The sequence below is a fragment of the Meleagris gallopavo genome, chromosome 1 (genome assembly GCF_905368555.1).
Source record: "Meleagris gallopavo chromosome 1, MGAL_WU_HG_1.1, whole genome shotgun sequence".
Taxonomy (NCBI): domain Eukaryota; kingdom Metazoa; phylum Chordata; class Aves; order Galliformes; family Phasianidae; genus Meleagris; species Meleagris gallopavo.
The window spans coordinates 49,521,948-49,548,105 of record NC_139404.1 but is presented as its reverse complement, the minus strand read 5'-3'; the positions used below and the strand labels follow the sequence as shown (position 1 = coordinate 49,548,105).

General features: G+C 38.2%; 1 protein-coding gene across 13 annotated transcripts in view; it reads left to right on the top strand.

Annotated features, from left to right (window-relative positions):
* The window catches only part of TNRC6B (trinucleotide repeat containing adaptor 6B), a 141,649-nt gene that overhangs the window by 14,476 nt on the left and 101,015 nt on the right, over positions 1-26,158 (top strand). For 6 of the 13 annotated variants that reach the window (XM_085226028.1, XM_085225967.1, XM_085226040.1 and 3 more), the window contains 2 exons: positions 1,792-1,864; positions 7,556-7,645. In XM_085226028.1, the coding sequence (XP_085082154.1) occupies positions 7,611-7,645 (35 nt within the window). In that variant the 5' untranslated portion in view covers positions 1,792-1,864; positions 7,556-7,610. Of the gene's footprint in view, positions 1-1,780; positions 1,865-6,755; positions 6,871-7,555; positions 7,655-25,810; positions 25,879-26,158 lie in introns of those variants that run through there. The other 7 variants (XM_085225983.1, XM_085226062.1, XM_085226007.1 and 4 more) reach the window with 6 other exon arrangements.

Genomic DNA, 26,158 nt, shown 5'->3' with positions numbered 1-26,158 from the left:
TGCAAAATAAATTGGGAGTTAGAGTTTTATTAGACTTCTTTCTCCAGAACCTTAGTTTGTAGCAACAATTTAAAATGCATTGCTTGTTTTTTTGTTTGTTTGTTTTTTAAAAAAAGCATCCTCACTTTAGGTATGAAGCTGCTACTGCCTTTGGGACATCATGTCGTTAAGGTGGTAGTGCTCACTTAGAAAACTATTTCAAAGTGATGGAGCAGATAGCATGTTGTGCCTGTGGGTCAGCACTGCTTCACATGTTCGTTTCTGGATGGAAGGCTAACGTTTCAGTCCTGTACCTACAGATAGGTAATGGTTCAAAATAGATCAAGCAGTTCAAAACTTTTGTGAAAAGGATGATACGGTAATGATGAGAAAATGGAAATGTGTGTACATGTATGTAGTGTTAGTAGTGTGCCACTGCACTGGTTGTTGCTGCATGATGGTGCTCGTCTAGTGCCTGGCCAGGCAGCTCGCTGGCAAGAGCCGCTGCCTTTATCGTGTGGCAGCAGAGGGCAGGGTGGAGCCAGGACTGCTGGCCTGAATTGGCAAGGAGTATTCCATACCTCCTGATGTCATACAGAAGGCTGTAAAACTGGGGGGGAGTTATCCAGGGGCAGTTGCTGCTCTGGGGTTGCTTGTTGTTAGTTGACGGCGGATGGTGGGCAGTTGTGTCGCTGGCAGGCAGTTGTATTGTTAGCTAGGTTTCAGTCAGCATGTGTCGAGCAATTGCATTGTGGCTCTATCTATGTAGTTACCATTACATATTTGTTTCCATTTTCCTCTTCTGTCTTAGTGAATAGGTTTTATCACAATCCATGAATTCTATTTAGTTTCCAGTTCTCTCTCTCATCTCACTTGCGGTAGGGACTGAATTAATGCCTGTGTGATGTTTAACTTCTTGCTGAGTTAAACTACAAAAAGGTTTTCTTCTTGTTTTTTTGTTTGTTTTTTTTTTTTTTCTTTTCCCCCTCCCAACAAGTGGTTCCAGTGGCAAAGTTTCTACAGGCTTTGATAACAACAATAAAATCTTGGAAGAGAAATATCCTTTTCAGTATCAGTTTGATGTTTCTGTCATGCAAGATGTGTTTTTAGGCAGAATTTAATGTCAGGCTGCAGCATTCTGGTGGCTGGTTAGCTTACTGTCAGTCTTCATCAAATGGTCTTGCCTCTTAAATAGCTTGGTGGGTCGCAGGATAAGCATCCTTTTTTCTTTTTTTTTCCTCAGAACTGGTTGTTGGCCTAATTGTTTGGAGATGAGTGAGTAATAATTATCTTGAATTAATAAACTGTGTTGTGGTTTTAGGGTTTTCTTGGAGGTAGCTTAAAATGCATTTCCAGGAGTGGTGCAACTTTATTCTGTAGAAGTTTGCTGAAACGTAAATCCAAATTTGACCCTAAAGATCAGCAAATAAATCACTTTGCTACATGTGAATTTCTTGTCTTTAGAGAATAATTTCCTAGATTTGGGTAGTTGAGGTAGAAGAATAGTGAAGAGAGAGGGTTGGATTAACAGTGTGTGTAACCATAGCTCTTTTTCTTCCCCGTATCCGCAATATTGCATACATTACATTGAGGGAGAGGAGAGGAACCTATGTTGCTCTTTTGCAATTACAAGTTTTTATTTACTCCACATTATCTGACAAGGTAACTACGACATTTTTCTAAATACTTTGTGAGTAAGCGTTGCTGAGCTTCAGAGCAATTGTCTTTCGTTTCTGTGTGGTTTTTATCTAGAAAAGACCATGTTGGATGTCTGATTTATTTTAATATAAATATATATTTTTTGTCTTCTAGGGTTTCGTTTTTGCACTGAATGTAGCCAGGACGGATCCTTGTGGGCTTTGGCAGCCCTTGGAAACTGTCAAAGGTAAAAATCGACTAAAGTTCAATATTGCATTCTTGAAAGTTGAAGGTGAGATGAATATTTACCGATACTAGTTTTTAATCATTTGTACAATACATTGCTGCCATCAGATATACTTTCTAATGTGTTATTTCTGGTGGGTTTGGATGTGAAAGATTTTATGTTACTGCCTGATGGGATTTGTGTATATCGGCTACAGTTGATTTATATGGTGGCTTTCTTTAAAATCTCATCGTAAATTAACTCCTTTTCAAAGTCACTGATATCTGCAAGTTTTTGGTTCCTGTAAGCAATTAATTTAAATTTAAGCTTTATTTTTCTTCTGGATGCTCTTTCTTGTATCTCATAACTCTCATTTAAAATGACAAAAATTCTTCTGTTCTTTTTTCATATGTTAAATTCTGTGTTGCTTTTGTACAATGAGGAAAAACTCCGTTTAATGTGAAACTGTGGCAATTTCATATGATATAGCTAGATAATCTGTAAAAAAAAAAAAAATCATACAGTTTTGTCTGTACGTGTACATAAAGGCAGTGATTGCAATGATCAATCAAAACTGTTGTGTTAGTAAAATGAGCAGGTTCATTTAAGACAGTTCTTTATAGTACTACCTTCATTTGAACTCCTGTTTTCAAGAATGGCATGTATACAAGTTTGCTGTGTTCTGAAGAGCGTTTGTGTGCTTGTTTTGCTTGGTGCTCTTGAGAGAGTACCTTCAGGTTTTGCTCACCATCTGTAATGGTGACAGGCTTGCTATCCTTTGAGGGTTTTCCTGTGGGCCATATCTGATTCAGACTTCATAATGCATAGGGACCACAATTGATTTTACATTATAAAGCACTTCTTTTCTCTGTAACACATGAAAGACACTATTTTCCTCTTTATTCTGTGATTTCTGCTGGCAATCTGAAGAAATAGTGCTGAAAGACCCATTTCTTAGATAAGGTGCTTAGTTCTGATGATGTCTATTTGACGCCCAGCAAAATTGAATTTATTTGGATTCCAACACCCTTGCTGGTGAGGCTGTTATGTTTCTGAATAATTGACCTTTTTATGTGAGGGAAAGTCAGGCTGAGGAAGTACCTTGTTCATTGGAATTACTCTTCAGGGATTTGTGAGCGTTTGGAAGTTTGGCTAGGTTTTAGTTGCCAGAATTTTCTAGAATGCAGTAGTGAGAAGATGGCTGCTCTCCACTGTCGTGCTTACCCTGTGTTTATGACTGGTAGCTGTGTCCATCATCCTGTTACCGCTGAATGAATTTTGTATGTCTTTGTTTCAGAAAGCGATGGAACACAAATAGAACTAAACATTAAGCTGATTTGGCCTGAAGCCTTATTACTTTATGATAGGATAATGTTATCCTAGGCATTAAGGTTCGTAAGAACGATAGCAAGTTCACATTAGTGAGTGTCTCTACCTTTTCTAGTCACTGTATTATGGTTTAGAGTTAAAAACTATTACTAACTTTATATATGCATCTGCTTGGTGAATTCTGACATACCTGTACGCCATTTGTCAGACTTTCACTGGGGTGCTTTTCACTCATGCTGAAGCTAGTAAGTATTTCCAGAAGACCTCAGATGAATAAAAAGGCTGAGGGGCTTCAGTCCCGTGTGAAGAAGTTTTGGTGCGTATATGCAAGAATGGAAGAAGAGGATTATCATGCTTTGACCTTTTCCATGAGTGGCTTTATTCTACGTTTCAGATCTGAAGCCTTAAATGGACTGTCTGTAAACTTTATGTAACTTTATCCCCAGGGAACATGGTGCATCACATTACTGCTTGTTTTGTTGGCCTCCTTTTCAATCTTACAGGACCGTAATACCACCTGCCTCTCTGTCCTCTGTGTATAAAATAAGAAAGCTACCCTGAGTGTGATCTTTAACACTCTGCTCAGAAGCCTAAGACGTTTGACACTGCCAACAGCATGGAATAACTGTGTTGATTCTTTATGTGCTGGCAGTAGGCAGTTGCTTCCTTGGCTGAGAAGTCATCTTTTAATTGTAATGACTACTACAAAAAAAGTCTGCCACAAAAATGCCTTCTCAGGGATTCGGGAATCCCCAGATGTCTGCTTTTGGCAATAAGGAAGCTTGTAATGCATCATTCTTATGCTAGTGGCTATGTGAATCCTTCCTTTTGTAGGCAGTCAAGGAAAGTAGGTAAAAATGAGAGAATTGAATTGGACATGTAGTTTGTTACTCGATAGTTGGTAGCCTGAAAAAAGCCAAAAACCACAGGGAAAAATACAATTACAGGATAGTACTCAGCAAAACTTCCTCCTGCAGTCTGTGGCTTCAGGTTCTTAAACTCTTCCTGTACCAGCTGCTAGATTATTTTTGTGCATTTTTGTTTTCCCCCAAATTAGAGCCTTCTAACTTCCAGCTTCTTGCCATCCCATATGAATGAGTTCATGCTAGCTGAATGTTGTATGAATGGTAAAATCAGTCATGTTTTGAACGTTACAGCTGATAAAACATGAACTGTGGATGAACTGTCGGGCAAATGAAAAGTGAGTCTTTTTTTTTTTTTTTTTTTTTTCTTCTCCATTGCAGTTGCTTCTGCTTCTCCCTCCACTCTCTGAACTATGGATTGTTCTGGTGTATTTAGTCTCTCCACTATGAGGAGCTTGCTTACTGTTGTTCTTGTAACCTTTCTATTTTTTTCTAATTTTATTTCATAGTTCTACTTTTTTTTTCTTTCCTTGATTTTTAAGATTCTTGTTTTGTTGTTTTTTTTGTCTGTTTTTTAATCTTCCTTGAGCAGTATATAAAAGCTCATGTCAAACTTTGCCTCTTTCCATTAGTAACAGGGGATATCTCAGAAAATAAACATAGCAGTTCTGAGGTTCATAGTACTCTTAATGAACAGTGACAAGTCCTCACAGTGGTCTTGCTTTGACCCTGCTGATCTTGCTTTATTTTATTAACTTTCTTCGGTGCTTCTGCAGCTCAAATTCCATCTTTCTTGTAATTCTCATCTGAAGTCGTTTGGTGCCACAGCAGTCCTTCTGGTCAAAGTCATTCTGCTCTTGGGGTGCACGCTGTCTGTCCAACAATGTGTGGAGCTTCCCAATTGCTTGAATGTGATCTTGCCAAGTGAGGTGAGGAAGTCTGTGCCCCAGCACATCTGAGGTCGGGCTGGGAACTGAAGTGTGGCAAAGTACCATGGACAGGGCCCATGACTTGGCTGCCGGAGCCCTTGCCGTGCTCAGGGAGCTCGCCTTGCCGGAGTGTGCCTGGTATGGACGCAAGATCTTGGACGCATGCGTGACACGCATCTTGCATACTATTTGGTACTTCAGACTTCTGATTACTGGCAGAATAACTTATCTCTATCAGCCTTACAGTTGTAATTTCCCCACAGTCTGTTCTTATCAGCCTTCATTTGTTAGAAGGGAAGTTACTCCAGCAGACATATCTTGTGCTTAGGGATTTCATTGCTAATAGAGCCTGACTCCAAATTCCTTTAGGAGCATTTCTTACAGTATTTCACTTGAGATGTTCCTGCCTTTGTTTACTTAATCTCCTTGTTAAAGTGACAAACTCGCATATATTAGTGTTGCTCAGAGACATGCTGCAGACAGGGCTGAAATTTAGATTAATCTGCTGTTAATCTTCTATGAATTGATTATTCCCTTTTCGTAATTTACAGTAGAATTTCTGGAAGAGGATAAAAGCTGAAGATACTTCCAGAGCACTGATTTGTGTTGTGTTAGAAAGAACGGTTTTGTCACACTGCATTCGTAGTTAACTTGCATGCAATGGATTGGGGCACCAAGGGGATAAAATAATGCATCTTCTTGCACTGCTAGCTGATATAATGCTTTCAGCATCTGTTGGATCTCAATTAGCTTATTTCATGCACTTCAAAAAGTCCTATCTGAATATTTGGAGGTGGTTTTGGACAAACACAGCGTGCTTGATTTGTTAAGCTAAATCTTAGGTTTGAGAATCAATATATCAATATATTCACTCAGCAGTGGCACTGATTGTACAACCTGCCCATTTCAAGTTCATGGGTTGTTCAGAAAGCATTTTCTTAATCTGGAAAGGTTATACCTGTTGTGCCTTGTGCTGGCATGTGAAGATACATGGTAAGGTGGAGCACCACATTTGTAGTGACAGTGCTAATCCAAAGGTTTAGCATTCATTGAAAATAAAGCTGTTTGTAACTGAACCTGCTGTAATAGTAAGGTGAGATTCTTCTGAGATCCTTCACAACCTGTGAAAACAAAGAGGGAGGCAGTTTTGGTGAGAGTTCTGCTTTATCCTCGTCTTTACCCAGGAAAGGACATTATTATGCTGCAAGTCTGTGAAAAATGCTGCTGCTTTGCTTGAGACTATGTAATATTAATGAACATTACAGTTTGTTGCAAGGCTTGATAAGCTGTATGCAGCATTTTGTAGCTTCAGACCCTTTGTTTGCAGAATGCATTCTTCAATTCAATTATGTCAACTTCATAGTCATGAAAGATGTTTTCTACCTGTGCACAAAATACAGAAGGCAGTACAGCCTTAGCTTATGAACAGCTTCTAACTTTGACAGAAGAGGTGTATCTAGATGACAGATTTTTAAGCATTCTCTTTTTGACCTCATTATAGTTTGTATTCTTGAAATTGTCAGTTATTAGGCTTGAAATTACTGCAGTGAAGGTGATACAGAAGTCAGCACCTCTGTAGTTTGAGGAGCAAATATGGCACGCAGACTTTAAGTGGCATGTAAATGCTGGTGCAATTGGGGAGTTAAGCATCTTGAGAGGGACAGTTATTAAAGGCCAACCAGCTCTTTGCTTTGTAGTTTTACACATGGTGTGAGCCCTTACTTTCCACAGAACTGGAATTTGGTAAAATGGATTTGCTAATAGCGGATATCTTGCCTTTTTGAATTACAGATTCCTGCTGAATTGCACCTAAAACATGGCTTATACTCTGGAGTGAAAGATTGCCTGAACTTCTTAATCAGTCTTTCTAACTGCATTGCATTTGTCAATAAGTTAAAGTTTTAAGGTAGGAATTTGGAATATAGAATTTGTTCAGTTGGAAATGCACTGACACTGTCAGACAAATTTAAAAAGTTACCAAGTAGTGCTGAACAGTGAAAATGCTGGGAGCTGTTGGCCTTGGTTAGATTGGAAATAGCAACATAAAGATGACTGACTTTATCTGCTTTCTGAACCGTTTAGGGCTTAGACTATATTTATTTCTGAAACAAAGTCAAAGAAAAGTTCCCTGAAATAAGAATTCAGAGTTACTTCTAGGATGACTGCTAGACTTGACAATTTTTCAGACTGATAACCTTTATACTGTAAGCTGAATCTGTGAATCTTGTATTTGCACAAAATCTGTTTTCTAGTAAGAAAAATGTACTCGCCTCTACTCTCTGTAATTATTCCATGTTGACCATAGCTTTAATCAGTGAACACAATGAATGCAAAAAATACTCAACAATGACATATTTTAATGTAAAAAAGACACCAGTTTCCTGCTTTTTTCTTGTTAAGTAGAATTGTATCTTCATCCTGAACAGCAGATGCCTTACTTGTTTGTACAAAACAGAAATTTATATATGCAGAAGGTGAGCACGGAAGATTGTAGCCTGGAGTTACTATTCATGTGCACCGCAATCTCATGTAACACTGTTAAAGGCAGCAAATAATTCTTTTTAAAATATATATTTCTTTTTATCTTTTAGGCAGTATTTTGCATTTCTGCAGAGCTTTGCACAGATCCTGTTCCCATGCAAACTGATGAGGGAGAAATACTGGAGGAAGGCAGTCCCAAGGTCAGTGAGGTAAACAGCGCGGTATTTTGGCGGATCAAGAACTTGCTTGGCTGAAATGGGAAATCTGTGGAGTGAATGTTGACTACTGGTAATATTTTTAATAAATAACTGCATGCAATAAATAATATTTATAATAGCTTTCAGGAATGCAGGCTTTTTTGGTAGACTGCTAAGGGTTGAAAGTGTCTGCATTAGGATACTGCCAGGAAGATATGTGGGAACTCTTGAAAAGAACTACTAACTTTGATTGTGTTCTGTTTGTTAGAACTGGAGGGGTTTGTCAAGGTTTCTGTCCCACACACCACCCTGTCAACTAACTAACTTGAAGAATTAGGCATGTGAGTGCAGGTATCGGTGTTTATGTTACCGACTGATTGATCGCTTCATTTCCTTGCACGTGTCAGCATCTGCTTTGATGTTGTGAGGCTGGATGGACTGTTACCTATAAAGGTATCTGTGATACTAGACATACATTGTTGAGACAAGGTTGTTAAGTTTCCTGATGAATTTAATATTGGTTGTGTCCTGTTTTTTGCTATTGAGACCAACTTCCTGAAGGTACAGATGTTGAGTCATGAATGACTTTGGTTTACATAATGTTATGGTCATTATCATATTCTTCAGTAGGTTTGTAAATGTATTTTACAGTCCTTTCTCAATCAATTTGTATTAACTTTGAAATCAATGCATTTTAAAATACGACTTCTAAAGTTCACGAAGATCCATATCATTGTTAGCTTGTAGCTTTCCTATAATGTACTTCACTTGCAGCTGAAAAAGGGAATCGCTGCAGGACCTAAAATTTGTCATTATCAGGCTGTAGCTTTCTGAGACATCTTCTCATAGTTTCATGCTCTAATAGAACAAAACATTGTTTAAGCTCTAGTCATCATGCTAGAAGCTGACTAATTATTATAGAAATAACTTGACGGTTGTCCCATATGTACTTAGGGAACTGTGTTTAATTTTAAATGGATTTGAAGGAAGACTCAGTGGATTTGAAAGAAGATTCAATAGATTAGGAACTGACAAATGAAAACATGTCTGTGGATGCACCTGCACCCACTCAGACAGCTGAAAGCTTCTCTTGAGAAGACTGTGGTTACAGGTACCAGCGGAGGATACTGATGAGAGAAAACATCGTGGTGTGATTAATTACTGTGTTCAGCAGCATGGTCATCAGTGCTTAATTTTCATCAGGCAGAGTCTGTGTGTGTGCGTCTGTGTCTATGTGCTTGTATATGGATATATACACACACAAAGCCATATGTATGTATGTGTGTGTGTATGTATATATATACGTAAGAAAAAAACACAAAGTTCTTAGGTGTGTGTATATATATGTAGGAGTTTTATAAGCTTTATATATGAGTGTGTGTGTGCATATATATATGTATGTATGTATACACATAAGAGCTTTTTGGTTGTTTCCTTTCGTCTGTGTGGCAGGAAGTAGACTGAAGCAACACTTTTGTGAAATTTACTCTTTTTCTCCAGTAAAAAGCATGCTTTATTGTGATGTGCTTAATTTTAATTGGAATGGCGAAGATCATAAAGCTTCATCCCTCATAAGGTGTTCCAAAAAAGTACAGAGCTTAAATTCCAAATAAAGCCTTTTAAAGTAACTTTAGATACCTAAGTGCATATTGTTAAATAACAGGTGTTACACAGAATCAGTGTATGTTAAGCAAAACATTCTCAGGACTACATCCTTCTCATCCTGTGATATACAGGATTACACACTGGAGTGCATGCCCCAGTGTTTCTTTTGACTGTAAATGATAGTCTCAGAACTTAGGGTCTGTCCTAGAAAAACAGTGTGTATTTCACTGTATTGTTCTGCACTTCATTTAAAAGCGTTCACGTGATCTAGTGAGCCATTTTCATAGAGATTTTTTCCCTAAGAAATATTTTTTTTAAGACTCCAGTACTGTAGTTCAGTTTTTCTTCTTGCATCAAGGCTGTTTTTTTTTCTCTTCTTTGCAAAGCAGACAACATGAGTTTTTTTGGAAGAAATACTTTTGTTCCTCAAATACATTAATGTAACTACCAATTAATTCATATTTTTTTTCTTTCTTTTCTCCCCCTTTATCCATTCAAAAATATTATGCTGTAAATATTATAATATTTACAAAAATAATATGCTGTAAAAAACCCGGATATAGAATTATTGATAATGCTTATTGTTCAGATCAGTGGATCTTCTGTGAGATGTTGTTTTTTTTCTAGGTGTTTATACCCACATTCAAATCCTTCTGATCCTTTTGGACTTCTCCCCAGCTTACACTCTGTAATTCTCACAACTTACCTGTCCTCTAGCCTTCAATAGAAAAAGATTTTTCAGCCTGTAAATTATATCTCCATCTTCTAGAGTTTTATTTCCTGTGTGCATTCAAGAAGGACATTTGGTATATTAGCAGCTCCTTTGAAGCTCTTGTCTAAAACATTGTAGAAATGGAACCCACAGCTCTTAGGGTTCTTATGAGTTCACTTGCTGCTGATTAAGTATGGTCAAGCTACTTGAGTGACAATAAGTTTGATTTAATATAATATTACATATATTATTATATATAATATAATGATAATATTGTTATTATATATATTATAATATATATGATATATAATATTATTATTATATATTATGTTAAGGCACCATTCGTAGCCTTTGTTCTGGATAATTCATGTCTAGCCAAAAAGAGATTGTGCAAGTGATACATAAGTGATACATAGAAATAAATTACCATTTGTGTTGTCATTCTTAGCATCTTTTATTGGCTTTACCAGAATAATTATGAAAGTAAAGCATGCCAGGTTTCTTTCTTGAGATTATTTCTCTTGAGATTATTTCTTTTATTCTGCAGCCATATGAGGCTGTTCTTGGGAAAGATGAAGGAAAAAAATGTTGAACTTGGTTTTTATATGTTTTTGTTTATATTTTGTTACTGAAGGTAATTGTGGGGTTTTTTTTTGTCTTTTTTGTTGTTGTTGTTTTTTTTACATAAGGTCAAAGTTAAAAGGTACTTTATGTCCATATGAAAAAGGCCCAGGCCTATGTGTTGGAATGCCTTGGTATCAGCTATGCTTGAAGAATTTCTACTAAATAGTAAATGGCCTTGCTGTGATTGTGCTCCATACTTTTTTTCTTTTTAAAATGCAAAATGCTCAGGGGTCTGGTGGGTATTTCTCCACTGTTCAGAATTTCTCTCCTATTGTAGGTAGAGGTTGGCTTGAATGAAGTTTCAGGGATGATACCAAAATTATCCTTTGCTGAGATATGATGAATATCTAAATATGGAGATTTAGGTACTGCAAAAATTAGCATTTTTATGGTGCCAGTCTTAAAATAACTTTAAACATTGTGACCACTCATTGTCATAGACCGTGCTTTATTTATTTATTTATTTTTGTCATTCATTCTTTCCAGCGTTGCTTTCCAGCAAAGAGGGGCTTCCCTCTCTCCACAAACAACTGTAGGCTGGACTTGGGGAACCTTACTGTCCTGACAGCTTCCTTGCCAGGGCTTTTCATCTAAACTGGCTCCATTGTTACATCTTACAGTTTCTTCCTTGTTGCCAGGCTGTCAGAAAACACTTTCTGTTAGCAGAACATCAACATAGTAAAGACAGCAGGCAGCTGTCAATAGCGTGCTTTTGATTCCAATAATTAGATGATAATCACTCCACTAAGAAGGAAAAGAACACACACAAAAGTAACCTTTTTCAAAAGTGTTTTTTTTTTTTTAAAGGTAGTTATTTTTGACAGATGTGGAAGCCTTATTTCACAGCAAATATTGAGTCTATTTTATCTACGTGATCAGCATGGATACCACACAGCAATGTATCTTTCACTTCATAGAAATAAATCAGTGGGTGGGAAGGTGTCTATTTTTTTTTTTTTTTTTTTGGTCTTTTCAGCATTTTTTTTTCCTTCACTCTTTTAAAGAAATTCTTCCTTCAAACCCAACAACCTCTCCTGCTCCTTGGATTATGATTTCTTTTTTCTACTTACACTTTATGTGAGTTGAATTACTACATACCAATACTGAGCTTTTTCCATCAATGGGCTCAAAACTTTGAAAATATCAGCAAGCACTGAGCTGCTTTTTTGTGGCTCATTTCTTTTCAGCTGTTTTTATCCATCTGTTAAGGATTGTTGCCCAGACAACACTTCTACTTTGTTTCTCAGTTATTCCTTTACTGTAAAATATTGCAAGGGGGATCTAAAAGTTTATGCCTGATTTGGAATTTTTTTTTTTTAATTATTTCAATGTTGGCAGAGATTTTGAGTTGAAATTGCAAACATCTTTCCCAAAAAATGCAATTAAAATTTTCATATCAAGTGTTGTAATATTTCTTCCTTCCTGCCCTGATAATCTTTCATCAGTGACACTAAAACCCTACGAAATTACAGAGAAGAAGGGTGATGACCTGCATAGTGTATAGAAAGGTGTTTATGAATTGTGGTTTTGGTTCCATGTGGTAGGAGAGAAAAGAGGAAAACAGCTTCTGCCCGCTTCAAATATGGCTGTTTCAAAACCAACAGTGCAAAAATTGAAACTTGTGCTGTTATTCGGTCTCACTGTTCAGTGCTGCTCATCAAACTGTCTTGAGAAAGTTACCTGTTAATCATTGTTTTATTTTGAATTGCCCACCTGTTGTTATCTGTTAGTGAGAATCTTCTCCTTATGTTATTGCCTTTTGTTCTCATTTTTCTTGCCTCCTGGTGTCTGATTTTGAAATAGCATTTTCCTTCTGTTTAAATCACTTCAGAACTATTGATAATGGCTGTGGTTGTTTTATCTGGAGGCATTTACACTGAAATAATGAAAAGGTTAAAAAGTACAGAATGCTTACTTAAAGATTTTAGCTGTTGAAACTAAGGAAACTTAAGCTTCCAGGAGTAGCATTTGTATTTGATTTGATAAGTTACATGTTTTGATATTTGTGAACAGTAACTAGAAGCATTGTTGGGAGGGGAGTGTTGCCAGTTGGGAGATACCTGTTACTTAAAAATAAGGAATGGTTCACTCATTCTTTCTATGGGTAAGCTGTGCTCACTTTTTGGTAGTCGATGTTAACTGAGTTGAGATTGCCAAAAGTTAGGCTGGTGTTGTTGTTTGGGATTTACAGTTAACAACAGTAAGAAGAAAATCATATTTGGGTAGTTAGTTAACAGTAAGTCCAAAACCTTGACACCTCTTAGTGCTACAGAAATGGGTTTCTATTCAGGCAGTGCTAAAGAATTTAAAACATTCAGGCTGAAGGCCCACACAGTGATGAACCCAACAAATTACTTTGTCATGGAGTTGGGGTGGCTCGTTGTTGTTGTTGTTTTCTTTAAAAAGCAGCTGTTTTCCAGTCTAGTACTGGCTTCTGGTACCTGGTGCTTACAAGCTTGATGGGTTCTCTTGTGCAATGACTACCTGCTACACTTGACAATTTTGGCTTATTACAAAGAGCTGGTCTAGTATGAAATGGGGAGGTTGGTGGCCCTATCTGTGGCGGAGGGGGTTGGAGATTCATGATCCTTGAGGTCCCTTCCAACCCAGGCCGTTCTGTGAAGAGCTGAACTTTCAACCTTGTAAGTACCTGGCAAGTCAGAGTTTTCAAGGCTTTCAACTTAGGTTGCCATTAGCTCTCCTTTGGGTCCAGAAGAGTCCTATTTTATTTTTTTTTTTTTGCTTTTTATAAATCATTCACCATTTATTTGGAACACATTATCAGTTTTTAAACTTTGCTAGGAGGTCATAGAGCCTCCAGCATTTGTTCCCTGATGCATAAGGGTACATTTCCATCATTTGGAATGTGAGTTGTAGGAGTCTTTGTATAAAATATCCTGTAAAGTCTCTTGGAAGCAGAGAGCTGTTCTGTCCAGCAGGCAACTTATACTTCCCTCTAAGCATAAGATCTGCTCTGAGCACACAGGGAATTTTTAACACAAATCAAAAGTAAAAGTCTGTTCGTCTCTCAGCAAAGAATGAAGTTGATTTAAATCTTATGTTAATGAAGTTGTCCTTTAATGATGTATGCTTAAAACATGTAAAAATGTTACTTCTCACCTCTTAAAGACAAATTAACAGAATCCATTTTATTTTCGTTTTTTCTCTTTACCACGTGGCCAACAAAAATGGCCTAAATACAAAAGCTGTACTTAACTGAACCTTCCAGCAGGAAGAATGCTGTTTGTCAGTTTCTAACTAATTTTTCAAATTTCCAGGCATTGTAGCAAAGAGCTGTAAATTCCTGTATGTTATTGGGATCCACTGGCCTTGTGAAACAGTGCTTTCAAAGGTAAAATAATTGAAGAATTTGTGAAAAAGAACATGTAATTAAATAGAGCTGCATGAGCCATTGCTAAGGAATGCTGTTGGTAGCTTAGATTTTTGGATGGTCTTGCAGAAATTCACTGAGCATGAAGGACAAGACTTTGCCAGTTTGACTGTGTTGTGAAACCTCCTTATACACAGTGAATGCTGAAATCTTTAAAACACGGATTACAAAACTGGAAGATGACTCTTTCTATTTTCTGTCCTCTGTGCACTCTGAAGTGCTCTTAAGACACTGAAAGAGAGAGTTAATAAAACCATGTATTTTTTTTTCCCCTTGGGAAATACCATCATCTACCAAATTCACTTTAAGGAAGGGCTGCTGTCAGACTGTCCTTTGATTCAGCCTTTTCATATGTGCAGTCCGTGTGGAGGATGTATAATAGAATGGAATCATTCCAGTGAACAGGTGTGCATCTGGTTTCTAGAGGAGGAAAAAAATACGTCAGTCTCAAAATTCAGTTTAGACTTACCTTTTCCATTCTTTTAAAGGTTATTTTTCATAAATACTTTCTTCAGTAATGTTTTCCTGGCTAGTAGCATCTCAGCTTCAACTGATTACAGCAAATGATAAGATGGTGTAAAACAGGGAAGAAAAAAAAAAACAAAACCACCAAACAAAGAAAATAATATTTACTTAAAAGATGGTTCTGCATTTTGGAACTAACATTGTCTAGCCCCTTTATAATTTTTTTTGGTCAGAGATAGGGGCATTGCTTTGTAGGTTTGCTTAGGAAGCGTCTCTTCTCAAGCCAGTGTTCTACTGGTTCACAAGTTGAGACATTTCCACCACCTTTTCAGAAGGTGCTCTTTGATCTCTTTCCATTCAGCACTGGCTTTACAAAGGTTTTGGAACTGGTTGTAGCCTGTATCAATGTGACATGTTAGAGCTCTATATAATCAGCTACTTAAAATCTTGTTGATGGGGAAAAGCATTGATAAATATTCTTAATCTTACATCTCTCCCTTGGTTTTCCAGAAGACAATGTCTGGGGAGGAACTTGAGCCATGGACAGTAAAAGCTTGTCTTAGCCTTGGTGTTTGTATCATTTGTAGTCCGATCAGTTGGGTTGGATCATTAAGAAGTGTAATACTGAGTGATCTCATTGATTTCATAGACTTGCATGATTCTAAAAGGACGGTTGCATTTTCACTCAGTGATCTAGAAAGGATGAATTTGTTTCAGTTCCTCAGACCTTTTTCTCCCCTCTTCTCATTCCAAGTGGAAGAAATGGAGATGTTTGTGAAGAAGACTTCTTGCCTCTAAAAATAGTAATGATGATCTTCATCATTATGGTAGATTGGATAACGTGCAGACAGCTAAGGACAAATGAACTCTGGAAAAGACATTTTGCAATGTCAGTTTCCCTGAGGGTAAAAGCAACATTATAACCACGTCAACATTTCCTGCCACTTGTTTTAAGTCAGTTCACTCAGACGTGTGGTTAGTAGACAAGACTATTACGGAGCGGTTATTGTGAAGAAAGGAGAATGTGATAGCTGTCTGCAGATGCAGTAAGCCTGTGTGGAATGAGGTTGCTAACAAATATTGTGGAAGTGCTCCGAATTCACGTTGATAGGTTTCCCCCGATACAGAGCTTTTGTTTGTGATTGCTAAAAAAATAACTTACTCTATTGACATCTGAGTTTTTGTTTGAGAGCAAGTTTGTGATGTATGAAAGAATGGCTCATGTGCCCCCAGAGATGTGCAGATGCTGCAGTGGCTTGGCAGTCTGTTGGATATCTCACAGATTTGAATAACCCTGAGACATTTGGAAAAAAATATAGAAGCCAGCCATCAGCACTGTCCGTGTCTCTGCGGTAGCTGAAGTGAGCTTGGATGTGTGTTCTAATAACTGCAGCTTTTTTTGTTTGCTCTTGACAGTGGTCAAAAGTGGATGCCTAAGTAAGAGGCTAAAAGGGGGGTTAATGCACACTTGCTGAAGGCTCACAGCCTCTGGCTATTTGTTGCTCAGGGTCTTTCTGGGCCAACAGTAGTTCCTGTGTTTATAGTCCATACAGTAATTTGTCTCTTGTAAACACAGAAAGAAAATGAGTTCTGTCCTGTCACATCAGATCTCTTAGGGACAAATAATTTCAGCACTTCTTTGCCTGGCTTATGTCACTTCAGTCAGTCCTAACAGAATATTTATGGCCCAGTGAAGGTGATTCAGTGCGTAGTGCAGAAGTATAATTTAGTTTTCAGTCATATAATTATCATCTGCTTTCTCAATCGATTAAAAATTCTTCACTGTTTGTGCCAGTTGCTCTTCTGTGGCAATGCAGCACCAAGCTTTCCAAATCTAAGGGGAAGGGAGCAGTTAGCTTGCTTTCTTCCTTCTCTGTCAGGGTGGTTAACAATGTGTCTGTTACAGTATTAGCCACTTACAGATGTCTATAACTTGTTCTGTACCATAAACTTGTTAACTGAATTGGCCAAATAGCCATTGGGCAGCATACAAGTGGCTGCTAGAACTAATGGTCAAGGGCTTTCAAGTCCGATTTTTCGGACTTGTATTTGGGAAACATAACAGTTTTTTCTATTGCTTTTTTTTTTTCCCCCTCAGAGTTGTACCAGCTAGCTGGAATTCATGCCTTGTGAAATGCTGATGGTATTTATCGAAAGAATAATACAGAAAATAATTTAAATAAAAGTTGCTCATTTCTTATTAAATCCAGATCTGACTGAGATCCATTCTATATACGTACAGAACAGCTAACGGAAGGATGGGCTCCATTATCAGCTGTTGCAGGATATGCAGAGCACTTGGATTCTGAATACTTCATAGATTTTTGAGCCTGAATTTGCTGGACTGCTATTCAAAACTGTCTTAGCTTCAAAGTTGAAGATTTCAAATGGCTTTCCAGATACCTTGTCATGCCTTAACTTCAGTGACTTGAAGAAACCGCTTTGGTGGTTGAAGGTGTTACTAGAAAAACAGTTTTGTGCTGCAAACAGTTGAGTATCTCAGAGTGCTTCCAAACCAGGATTCAGATAAATTATTGTATATATTGTTGCGTTGTTGCATTTGAAATATTTTACAGCTAAGATGCAAGTAAAAAAAATGTATTTTTTTAATCTTTCCTGTCTAAATGGTAGAAAAATGTGGCTGCAGTCCAGACCTTTTTAGCATTTCCAGTGTGTGACCCCTGTCATTAATATTCATACATCTATTTGTTTCAAGCTTAGCAGGGAGTTCATATGAAGCTGCTGCGAATTTCATAGAATATCAGATAGTATGAACTTCTCAGAAGTTAGTAGAGAAGATGGGGTGTGGTTTATTTCTGCAAGTGCAGATGATGAGTTTGAGTTGGTGGCAGAAGAACTCCTAGAGTTGTTAAGCAACATGCAGCAGTGGTTAAGTGAAACACAAATTACGTATTGTGAGTTACGCAAACTCTGGATGTTTAACTGAGCTGTCATTTGTAATCTGTCCCCTTGCTTTGTTAGGGTGATGCACGTGTGGTGTATGTTACTATGTTGGCACTTACAGTTAGTGTTGAGTCAGGAATCGAGCTACCATTGGGCTGCATGTGCCAAACATAGATACCAGATTAGTGATTTCAAATAGGAATCGTGTGAGTTATAAGTGTGTTAGTATTCAGAAGAATAGTCAATGATTAGTCAGGAGATACTGAATGTGATTGTGATTTATCAGTAGGATTACATCAGTAAGCTTTCACCTCTCTTTTTACTAACAGGAAAACCAGTTAAGACTGCATAATGGTAATAACATTGAAACGCACGATCTAGATGCTGATGTGAAACTTGAAGAAATAGTGAGTAGGCTAGGAGCTGGGTCACATCTTGTGCTGCTGTTCTGTTGTGTGTAGAGGCTGTGCTTTCGCGAGGGGAAGAAAAGGCAGAAATAGGTTCAAGTGAAAATTCAGCAACATTGCAATGCTGTGCAATACAGCAAAAACCTGAAAGGGTCCAAAAGTTCTCATAACTTCCCTGCGTATCTTGTTTCCAGGATTTTCATATGCATAGTTCAGGAACACTTTATTTTCTCACTTTAGAAAAAAGAAAGGAAAGGACTCTGGATTATTAATTTTTTTTTCCCTTTAAATTTAGAAATAGCGATTTAAACTTTTTTGTATATTTTCATCCGTGTACTGAAATTAAGATAGAATTTTAAAAGTGTACACTGGCACTAATTTGTGCTAACTAATTTGTGCTACTCCGTGCACATTTTGAGATACCAGCTCGCTGGACGGAATCTTATTCCTAAGAAAATCGTTCAAGTGTTTGCTGCTAAGTTGCACCGGTTTTATTTAAGGAAGTTAAAGTTTAATTAAACAGTTTTATCTGTTGCTAACAAGTAAAATTTATTCTTAGTTCAATTTTTCCAAAATGCTTATATTAAGTCAGGCAGAACGGTGACTCAGCTCTCCTTTCAACTGTGGTAGTGATTATATTTCTGTTAGACCTCAAACTGTCTGATATTTCCGACAGGTCCTTCTAGCAGCTTGGCATTTATAGTTTCCACAACTGCTAACAACAGTGACTGGTGACTAATTGCTTGGATTTTAATGATTAGGTTGTGAAATTCTAATAAAAGCAAGTATTAGCGAGACAAAAGAAATGCTGATGGCATGTTTACTGTAGCTCTGTTGCTACTGAGGAGTAGGAAGGTGTACTGCTCTTAAAGCAGTAGTCGTGGTGAAACACCAAATGTATCAGTCTTAAGCTGGACCTGCAACAGGCTGTGCTAAATTAAGTTTAAGGGAAGTAAATTGCTGCAGTCTGCAGGCAGCAGCTTTTGACCTTGACTGTTCCTCAGTGAAGGAAGTCTAGTGATATGCTAGATAAGGCTTTCGGTTCATGCGTTGGAGATGCTAATAAATGAAAACTGTTTTGAGACTTCGTCTCATGTTCACTCAGGCAGCTGGTTACTGTCTTGTTGTTGTTATTTAAAAGGTAAAATTAAAAAAAAAAAGGATCTGTTGAATGGGAAAAGGTAGTAATAGTAGCTCTCTGAAGCTGCATTAGCGCATTTCTATGACTGGTGCAGGGGAAAAAAAAACCAAAACACTGTTTAAAATGAAGTGTAGGATTTCTTACAAGGGTTTGTCGTATGCCTGAATAAGTATTTGGTTTCTCTTATTCTCAGTTCAGTTTTATAGGCTAGGATATTTAATGGGGATGTTGAATTCTGTTGGGGAAGTGCAGTTTCTGACATCAGTGTTCAGGACAGATGAGGGTTTTGCCGTAGAAACTTCCTAATCCTTCAAAATATGTCAAACAGGACTTTATCTAGGAACTCCAGACTAGGTACACTTCCTAATCAAATCCATTAGGGTTTCGTTGAAAATATTTTTAGAAAGAGTAGAATAAAACCTGTGGTAACAGCTGTTGGACTTCTGGAGAGGAAAAAGAAGTACTGATTTGTTATGTCTAAGACACTTTTGGTGTACCTCATTCTTTAGAAACCAAGTATTGAAGTGTCTAATTGTGAATATCTTTGGAAGTGTATATAAAACTGTCTTTTTGTATTTGGATCACTCAACATATAAGCTTTTATAGAAAATTGAATGCTCAGATGCTTGGAAAGAAAGATTAAAATAATAGAATACAGAATTTGACAACTTGCAGTTCCTCTTTTAATAAAAGCAGGTTTTCTGTCAACTTCTCTCCTCTGCTGTTTAAGGGTCTATTTCTGGTTTCTGCTTCCAGCTGCCAGAATCTTGAAACCTTCACCATCTCTTGCCAGGAAAAACAGGTGCAGAGTGCACTTTCTTTGATTCTTGGAACCCATGGCTCCCCCTGCAGTCCTTTTAAGAAACTAAAGTGCCTCAGATCCTTGGCCATTCCAGCTTTTTTCTTCCCTAGGCAGAAAGGAGGTAGCGTTCTCTCACCTCCACCTTCCAGTCTATTTCTGTGTATTCAGGATAACTGCATTTTCTGTCTGTTTATATGAGGCTTAAATTATGCCTTTGCTTATCCAGTTAACTTCACACGTTACGGAGCTGAAACAGTTGGGAATTTGGGCTCTTGCTTCCTTAAAAAGAATAGAAGAGTGCTGGACATGATACTGTGGTGAGAGAATGAAGAGAGGCTGAGAGACTATTTGGGGGAAGAAATGTCCGTAAGCATTTTATAGAGAACTGTATCTGGAGGAGAAAAAGAATATTTTTTCCATTTTTTTTTGCTGTCGACTGCTGTTCCTCTTCTCAGTTCATCCTCTGGTAGTCACTTAATCAAAACTTTAAATATTATATCCTTATCCTTTCTGCATTGTCAGTGGGAAAATAAGTCCTAAATATTTTAGTTTTTATGTACTTGTTTGATTTCAAAAGTTCAAAAACTCCAATGAATAAATTAGTAAGGCCGTAAGAACTAATCTTAGAAAATATAAATAACATCCATGGAATCTTCCTTGGGTGGTTTGTTCATTAATTTTGTTTTCAGAGGCATCTCCTTAAGATAGATTGCCCAGTAAAATACTTTTGACGTTCAAATGTCAAGCAAAGCTGGGTATGCATTATTCCATTTTATAAGCTTATTCTAGACTTTTTAGGACACCAGATCAACTGTGTAGCTTTTTCTGACAAAAAGCCCAGTGCCCTTCACCTCAGTAATTCCAGTTTGAAAGTGAAAAATACAGGTCACTGATTGTGAAATGATATTACTATATGCAGGCAAACAAGAGTCATAGAATGGTTTGGGTTAGAAGGGTCCTTTTAAGGTCATCCAGTTCTAACCCTCCTGCTATAGACAGGGACATCTCTCTCTAGACCAGGTTGCTGAAAAGACCCATCCAGCCTGGCCTTAAATGATTCCAGGGAGAGGGCATCCACAACCTCACTGGGCAACCTGTTCTAGTGTCAAACAGTAAAGAATTTTGTTCTAATATCTAGTCTAAATCTACCCTCCAGTTTAAAGCCATTTCCCCCCATCCTGTTGATACCTGTCCTTATAAAAGTCCCTCCCCAGCTTTCCTGTAGGCCCTCTTCAGGTACTGAAAGGCTGCGATGAGTTCCCCCCAGAGCCTTCTCTTCTCCAGGCTGAAGTGCCCCAGCCCTCTCAGCCTGTCCTCTTAGGGGAGGTGCTCCAACCCTCCGATCATCTTTGTGGCCCTCCTCTGGAACCACTCCAATAGCTCCATGTCCAGTTCTGAAGCCCCCAGCTCAAGAAGGACGGAGTACACCAGTGGGGTCTCATGAGAACAGAGAAGAGAGGTAGAGTCACCTCCCTCGACCTGCTGGTCACACTTCTCTTGATGCAACCCAAGATACAGTTGACCTTCTGGGCGACGAGTACACACGGCCAGCCCATGTTGATTCTTTCATCAACCGGTACTCCCAAATCCTTTTCCTCAGGGCTGCTCTCAAGCCGTTCTCTGCCCAACCTGTAACAGTGCTTGGAGCAGGACCTTGCTCTTGGCCTTGTTGCACTTCATGAGGTTGGCATGGGCCCACCTCTCAAGCCTGTCCATATCCCTTTGGATAGCATCTCTTCCTTTTAGCGTGTCAACTGCACCACGGCTTGGTGTTGTCTGTGAACTTGCTGAGGGTCCCACTGTCCATGTTGTTTACAAAGATGTTAAATAACACTGGTTCCAGCACCGTTTCTTGAGGAGCACCACTCGTCAACGGGCTCCACTTGGACACTGAGCTGTTGACCACAACTCTCTGAGTCTGACAATCCAGCCAATTCTTTATCCAGTGAATGGTCCAGCCATCAAATCTACTTTTCTCTAATTTGGTGACCAGGATGTCATGCAAGACAGTGTCAAATGCTTTGCACAAGTCCAGGTAGATGACATCGTTGCTCTTCTTTTATCCACAGATGCTTTAACTCCATCATAAAGGGCCACCAAGTCTGTCAGGCCCAACTTGCCCTTGGTGAAACAGGTTCAAGAAACAATCAGGTTCTGCACAAAGAGTCTAAGCTGGATCAGACCTATGGAATAGCCTGATGCATAGAATCACAGAATGGTTTTTGTTGAAAGGAACCTTTAGAGATGATCTAGTTCTACAGCCTTGCTGTGGGCAGGGACACTTTTCACTAGATCGTGTTGCTCGGAGCCCTGTCCCTTTCACTGTGTAAAGACGATCTTGTCAGAAACAGAAAAGCTTGTACTGCTTATGTTTTGTCATCTTCCAGAACACAAATCTTCATATTTACATGGATAGGTAAAAACGTACAGTCAAGAAGGACTTCAAAAATTCAGTGTTGCAAGTTATGTTTGTATAACAACAAATTGCTTATTAATTAGTATATGTTACAAGTGACTGTATCCTTTTATGTTGCTTCTTTGAGAATGTTTTGTTTAAATTGTAGTGAAGAAGTGCTGTTTATTACAACATTGTCAAACTGTGTGTGCATTGGTCATATGTTACTTTGTGTTAATGCAGATCTGGGCTTTATTCACATTCAATCTTTCCTCTGACTCAGACATTACTTTGTCCAGAGCTCTTGTTCTTAGAGTTGTTCCAACTTGTGCTCATTGTTTCACCCACCATTCCCCACTGCGGTGAGCCTGGCTCCTTGCTGACCTCCTTGTTGGTACAGGTAGGCATCTCCAAGCTGAACAAGCTCAGAGCCCTCAGTCTTTCCTCACAGGACAGGTGCTGCAGGACCAAGCATCTCAGTGGTCTCTACTGTAAAAGCCAACCAGCCCACTTTGTGGGAATGTTTTCTTGTGGGGCCCCAAAGTAGGTGCAGTGTTCCAGCGCTGAGTAGAGGGAATAATCAATTCCCTCATCTCCTGGCAAGGCTTGTATTAATACAGTCTGGGGTACGGTTGGCCTTTCCAGCCTGGGCATGCTGCTGGCTAATGATCTATTTGCTGCCTGCCAAGACCTTTTCCACAGAGCTGCTTCCTAGTCTGTCATTCTTCAGCTGTTGTCCTTGCCAGAGTCTCTCAGGTGTGCTGCTTGCAGCTGTCCTGTCTGAATTTACTGCTCCTGCTGCTCTGTTTCTCCAGCCTTCTCTGTTTCTCCAGGCTGTCCCTCTGACTGGCAGCCCTGCCCCTGGGCATATTGACTGAGCCTGACCAACTCAGAGTTCACCATGTTGGCCCTTCAAGTCACTGGTAAAGATGGAAAGATCATTCCTAGGACAAACCTCTGCAGCATCCCACCTTTTGCCAGCTTCTAGATAGCCTATCACCAACTGTGCTCCTCTGACCACCCAACTGTGTTTTTTAACAGTCATCCATTCAGAGTTTTCCAGTTCCCTGGTATTCAATTTCTTAAAGTTTCTGTGTCCCAAGGCATTTCATTGTTAGCTTTTTTTGCACAGTGAAAATCTCCCAATTAATCTTTATTTCATGCAATCAACTATTCCTATGTTCATGACTCTTTCTTGCTCTGTGATTTTCTTGGTGAAGTTCTTGTAAGAATTTGCCATTGCCTTTCTTTAGGAAGCCTAGCACTAGCATTTTTTTTTAATAATGCAGATTATTTCAGAGAATTCTACCTAGTGTCTGAAGTAAAGCTAACTGATTCATATTCAAAGTAGATTTGGGTTGGTTTTTTTTTTTTCAATTACTTTAAAACAGATTGGATCTGGACCTACAAGAATGTTGTCTGTAGCCCAGGTGATTTGTAGTTCTTAATTATTTGCCTATTCTTCTCTTTGAAATGGTAATTTTGATAGATATGCATGCTAGATAATAATGTTCTCAAATTGCTCTGCTACCAGCATAATTTACGTTTGTAGTAAAGCAGCAGTTTTATTAGCAATACTTTGGTAACTGCCTTGTTCTGGTGGTGATCTAATGTTTGAGTTCTCATTCAGATTTCTTCTTTATCATCTAATAAAATAAGTTCCCATCCCATTCTAAATTTTTTTGGTTTTAAAGGCTTTCTATTTTTATGCTTGAATTTTTACAAATTCTTCTTTTCTACAGCTTCATTCAACTGGATTTCTATTTTGTGGGGGAGACCTCTCAGTTCAGAGTTACACGTTCCGTATCTCATTCTCTTTTACTCCCAAACATTACATTTCATCCTTCCTCCTGGTATTGCCCACAGACAATTCCCTTGCTTACTATTCATGTGAATTGTACTCATTTCATATCAAGAGGCATTCCTCAACTCAGCTGAACATAGAATATACTAAACAGAGTAATTCATATGAGAGTACCTCCTTATTTCAGGTTGTATAAAGTAACTTATTAACCGCTTCACTCTCACTGACAGAACCATCCTGTTTTGGTGTGCCTCCACAAATCTGCTATCCCATCTTTTTATTTTTAAATTTGCAACAATTCAACTGATGGAATACCTTTCACATGACAGTTTGAGAGCAGATGTTAGAATTCTTGAGAAGCAAGTGTAGGCTGAGGTACAGCCAGATATGAATGTGTTTGTTGTGGTGGGAATACATGCATAAAAGTGCAAATTGTTCACTAAACTATTTGCAAGTTGTTTGCACATTTCTTTTTTGCTTTCAAACTATGCTTTAAAACAAAATTACTGTTTTGACTATAGGTTGCATGGGTACATGTTTACAAATGTGAAATTACCTTATGCTTACTTGATCGACTGTCTTCTGGATGTTGTTACCAGCATGTAGTTCTCAGTTTCTCAATTCAATTGGTGTTTACTTAGGACTGTGTTTGTGCAGGAGAAAAATGTAATTTCTGTTATCCTTGTTAGATGATACTGTGCAGATAATGGTTTTTTTGTCAGCATTGTTCACTCGTCAATGTGATCAAGACAGAGATGAGTAGAAGTTCTCTTCTTAGGGGAGGGACGCTAGGGAAAGGCTAGGGTAGTGGCTATTGGTTGGTTTGTGGGTTTTTTTTTTGTGTGTGTTTGTTTGTTGATGTTTTTATCCTTAAAGAAGTAACTAAATTATGTTATCTTTACAGACAGAATAGTGCCCTCCTTTCCTTTCCATTCCTAGTGTAACGTAGTGGATCATGGATTCGTGTGTGATCACGATTTATTTGCTTTATTTCCTGCACAGCTTGTTAAACATTGCACTGTGGCCTGCTTGCTGACTTCATATAAAGTACAGCATTACTAACCATGCCTGGATGTTTCTATAAAATACTAAGTGCATGTGTCAAATTTCTGTAGAAAGAGAAGAATATTCTGCTACCTTTGCAAGAGCTTCTGGCTGAATGAAGTAATTAAATGAAGCGTGCATAATTAATGAACAAATATAATACAATTCCTCTTTCTCAATGAAGAAATTACTGAAAATGTGGGCTAAAATTATATTTAAAGAGCAAACAATTAAACAGAAAACTTCCTTAGTGCCCTTGGAATCTTTTATCATGTGAGCCAAAGGAAATGCCTACCTTATGTTGTCATTGGAACAGCATTTATTTGAGGTTCCCTCAGGCCTCTTTTTTTACCCTGCTAACTAAGCTAGATATGTGCAGTGAAAGTCTTTCATATAAAAAATATATTTTTACAACAAGTAGTCTGTTTTTTACAGCAGTTTCTATCTGTAGTTAATTAGGTTTTTTACGAGGAAAAGAAAACTTTTTTGAGAGATCGTGTATAGACAACTGTGGGTTTGTTTGTTTTGCCTTTTTTTTTTTTTAAATTCTTACGTTATACACGAAGAAGAAGCGACAGAAACCCTACTTACTCAGAATAACGAAGGATGTCTGTAAAATGACTGATAAGTCTTCTGCTGTAGCCATTAAATCATTTTTCTTCCCATGCAAGATTTTCTGAGAGTTGTGCAAGAATATGATACCATAGCAATGGGGATGGAGATGAACGTATGTTGCTAAGAAACTACGTGGTCTGTTCTGGACCAGTTGCTCTGATAAAGTGGCTGCCTTAAGTTGTTGCATATGGAAAAGAGCCACTGTAGGTGATCTGCGTTTTGCTTCACCAATTCTGACCTGCAATGCTTGCCTTTGCAGATGGAACATGAGGATTTTGTAATGGAGGGGCATGGCAAGACTCCACCTCCTGGTGAAGAAAACAAACAGTGAGTCACACGTTTATTTAAAAAGGGCCTTACCATCGTAGTAAACGGTGTGAAGCTCTCTTGTCTAAATGTGCTGAGAGCACTGGTTGCTTGTTTGATGCTCACCCTTTTGGTTCTTTAAATACGGGTGTTTAACAGTGGACAGGGGCTGAAAAAAAAAATATCAGGATGTTGACTTGCCTTAAATTTAAAAGCATAGAGATATGATTTGCAATTTCAGAAGGTAAATCAGAATTTGTTGTGAAAGAGAATCATTCTGGAAGCTTAGTGCTCAGGTAGT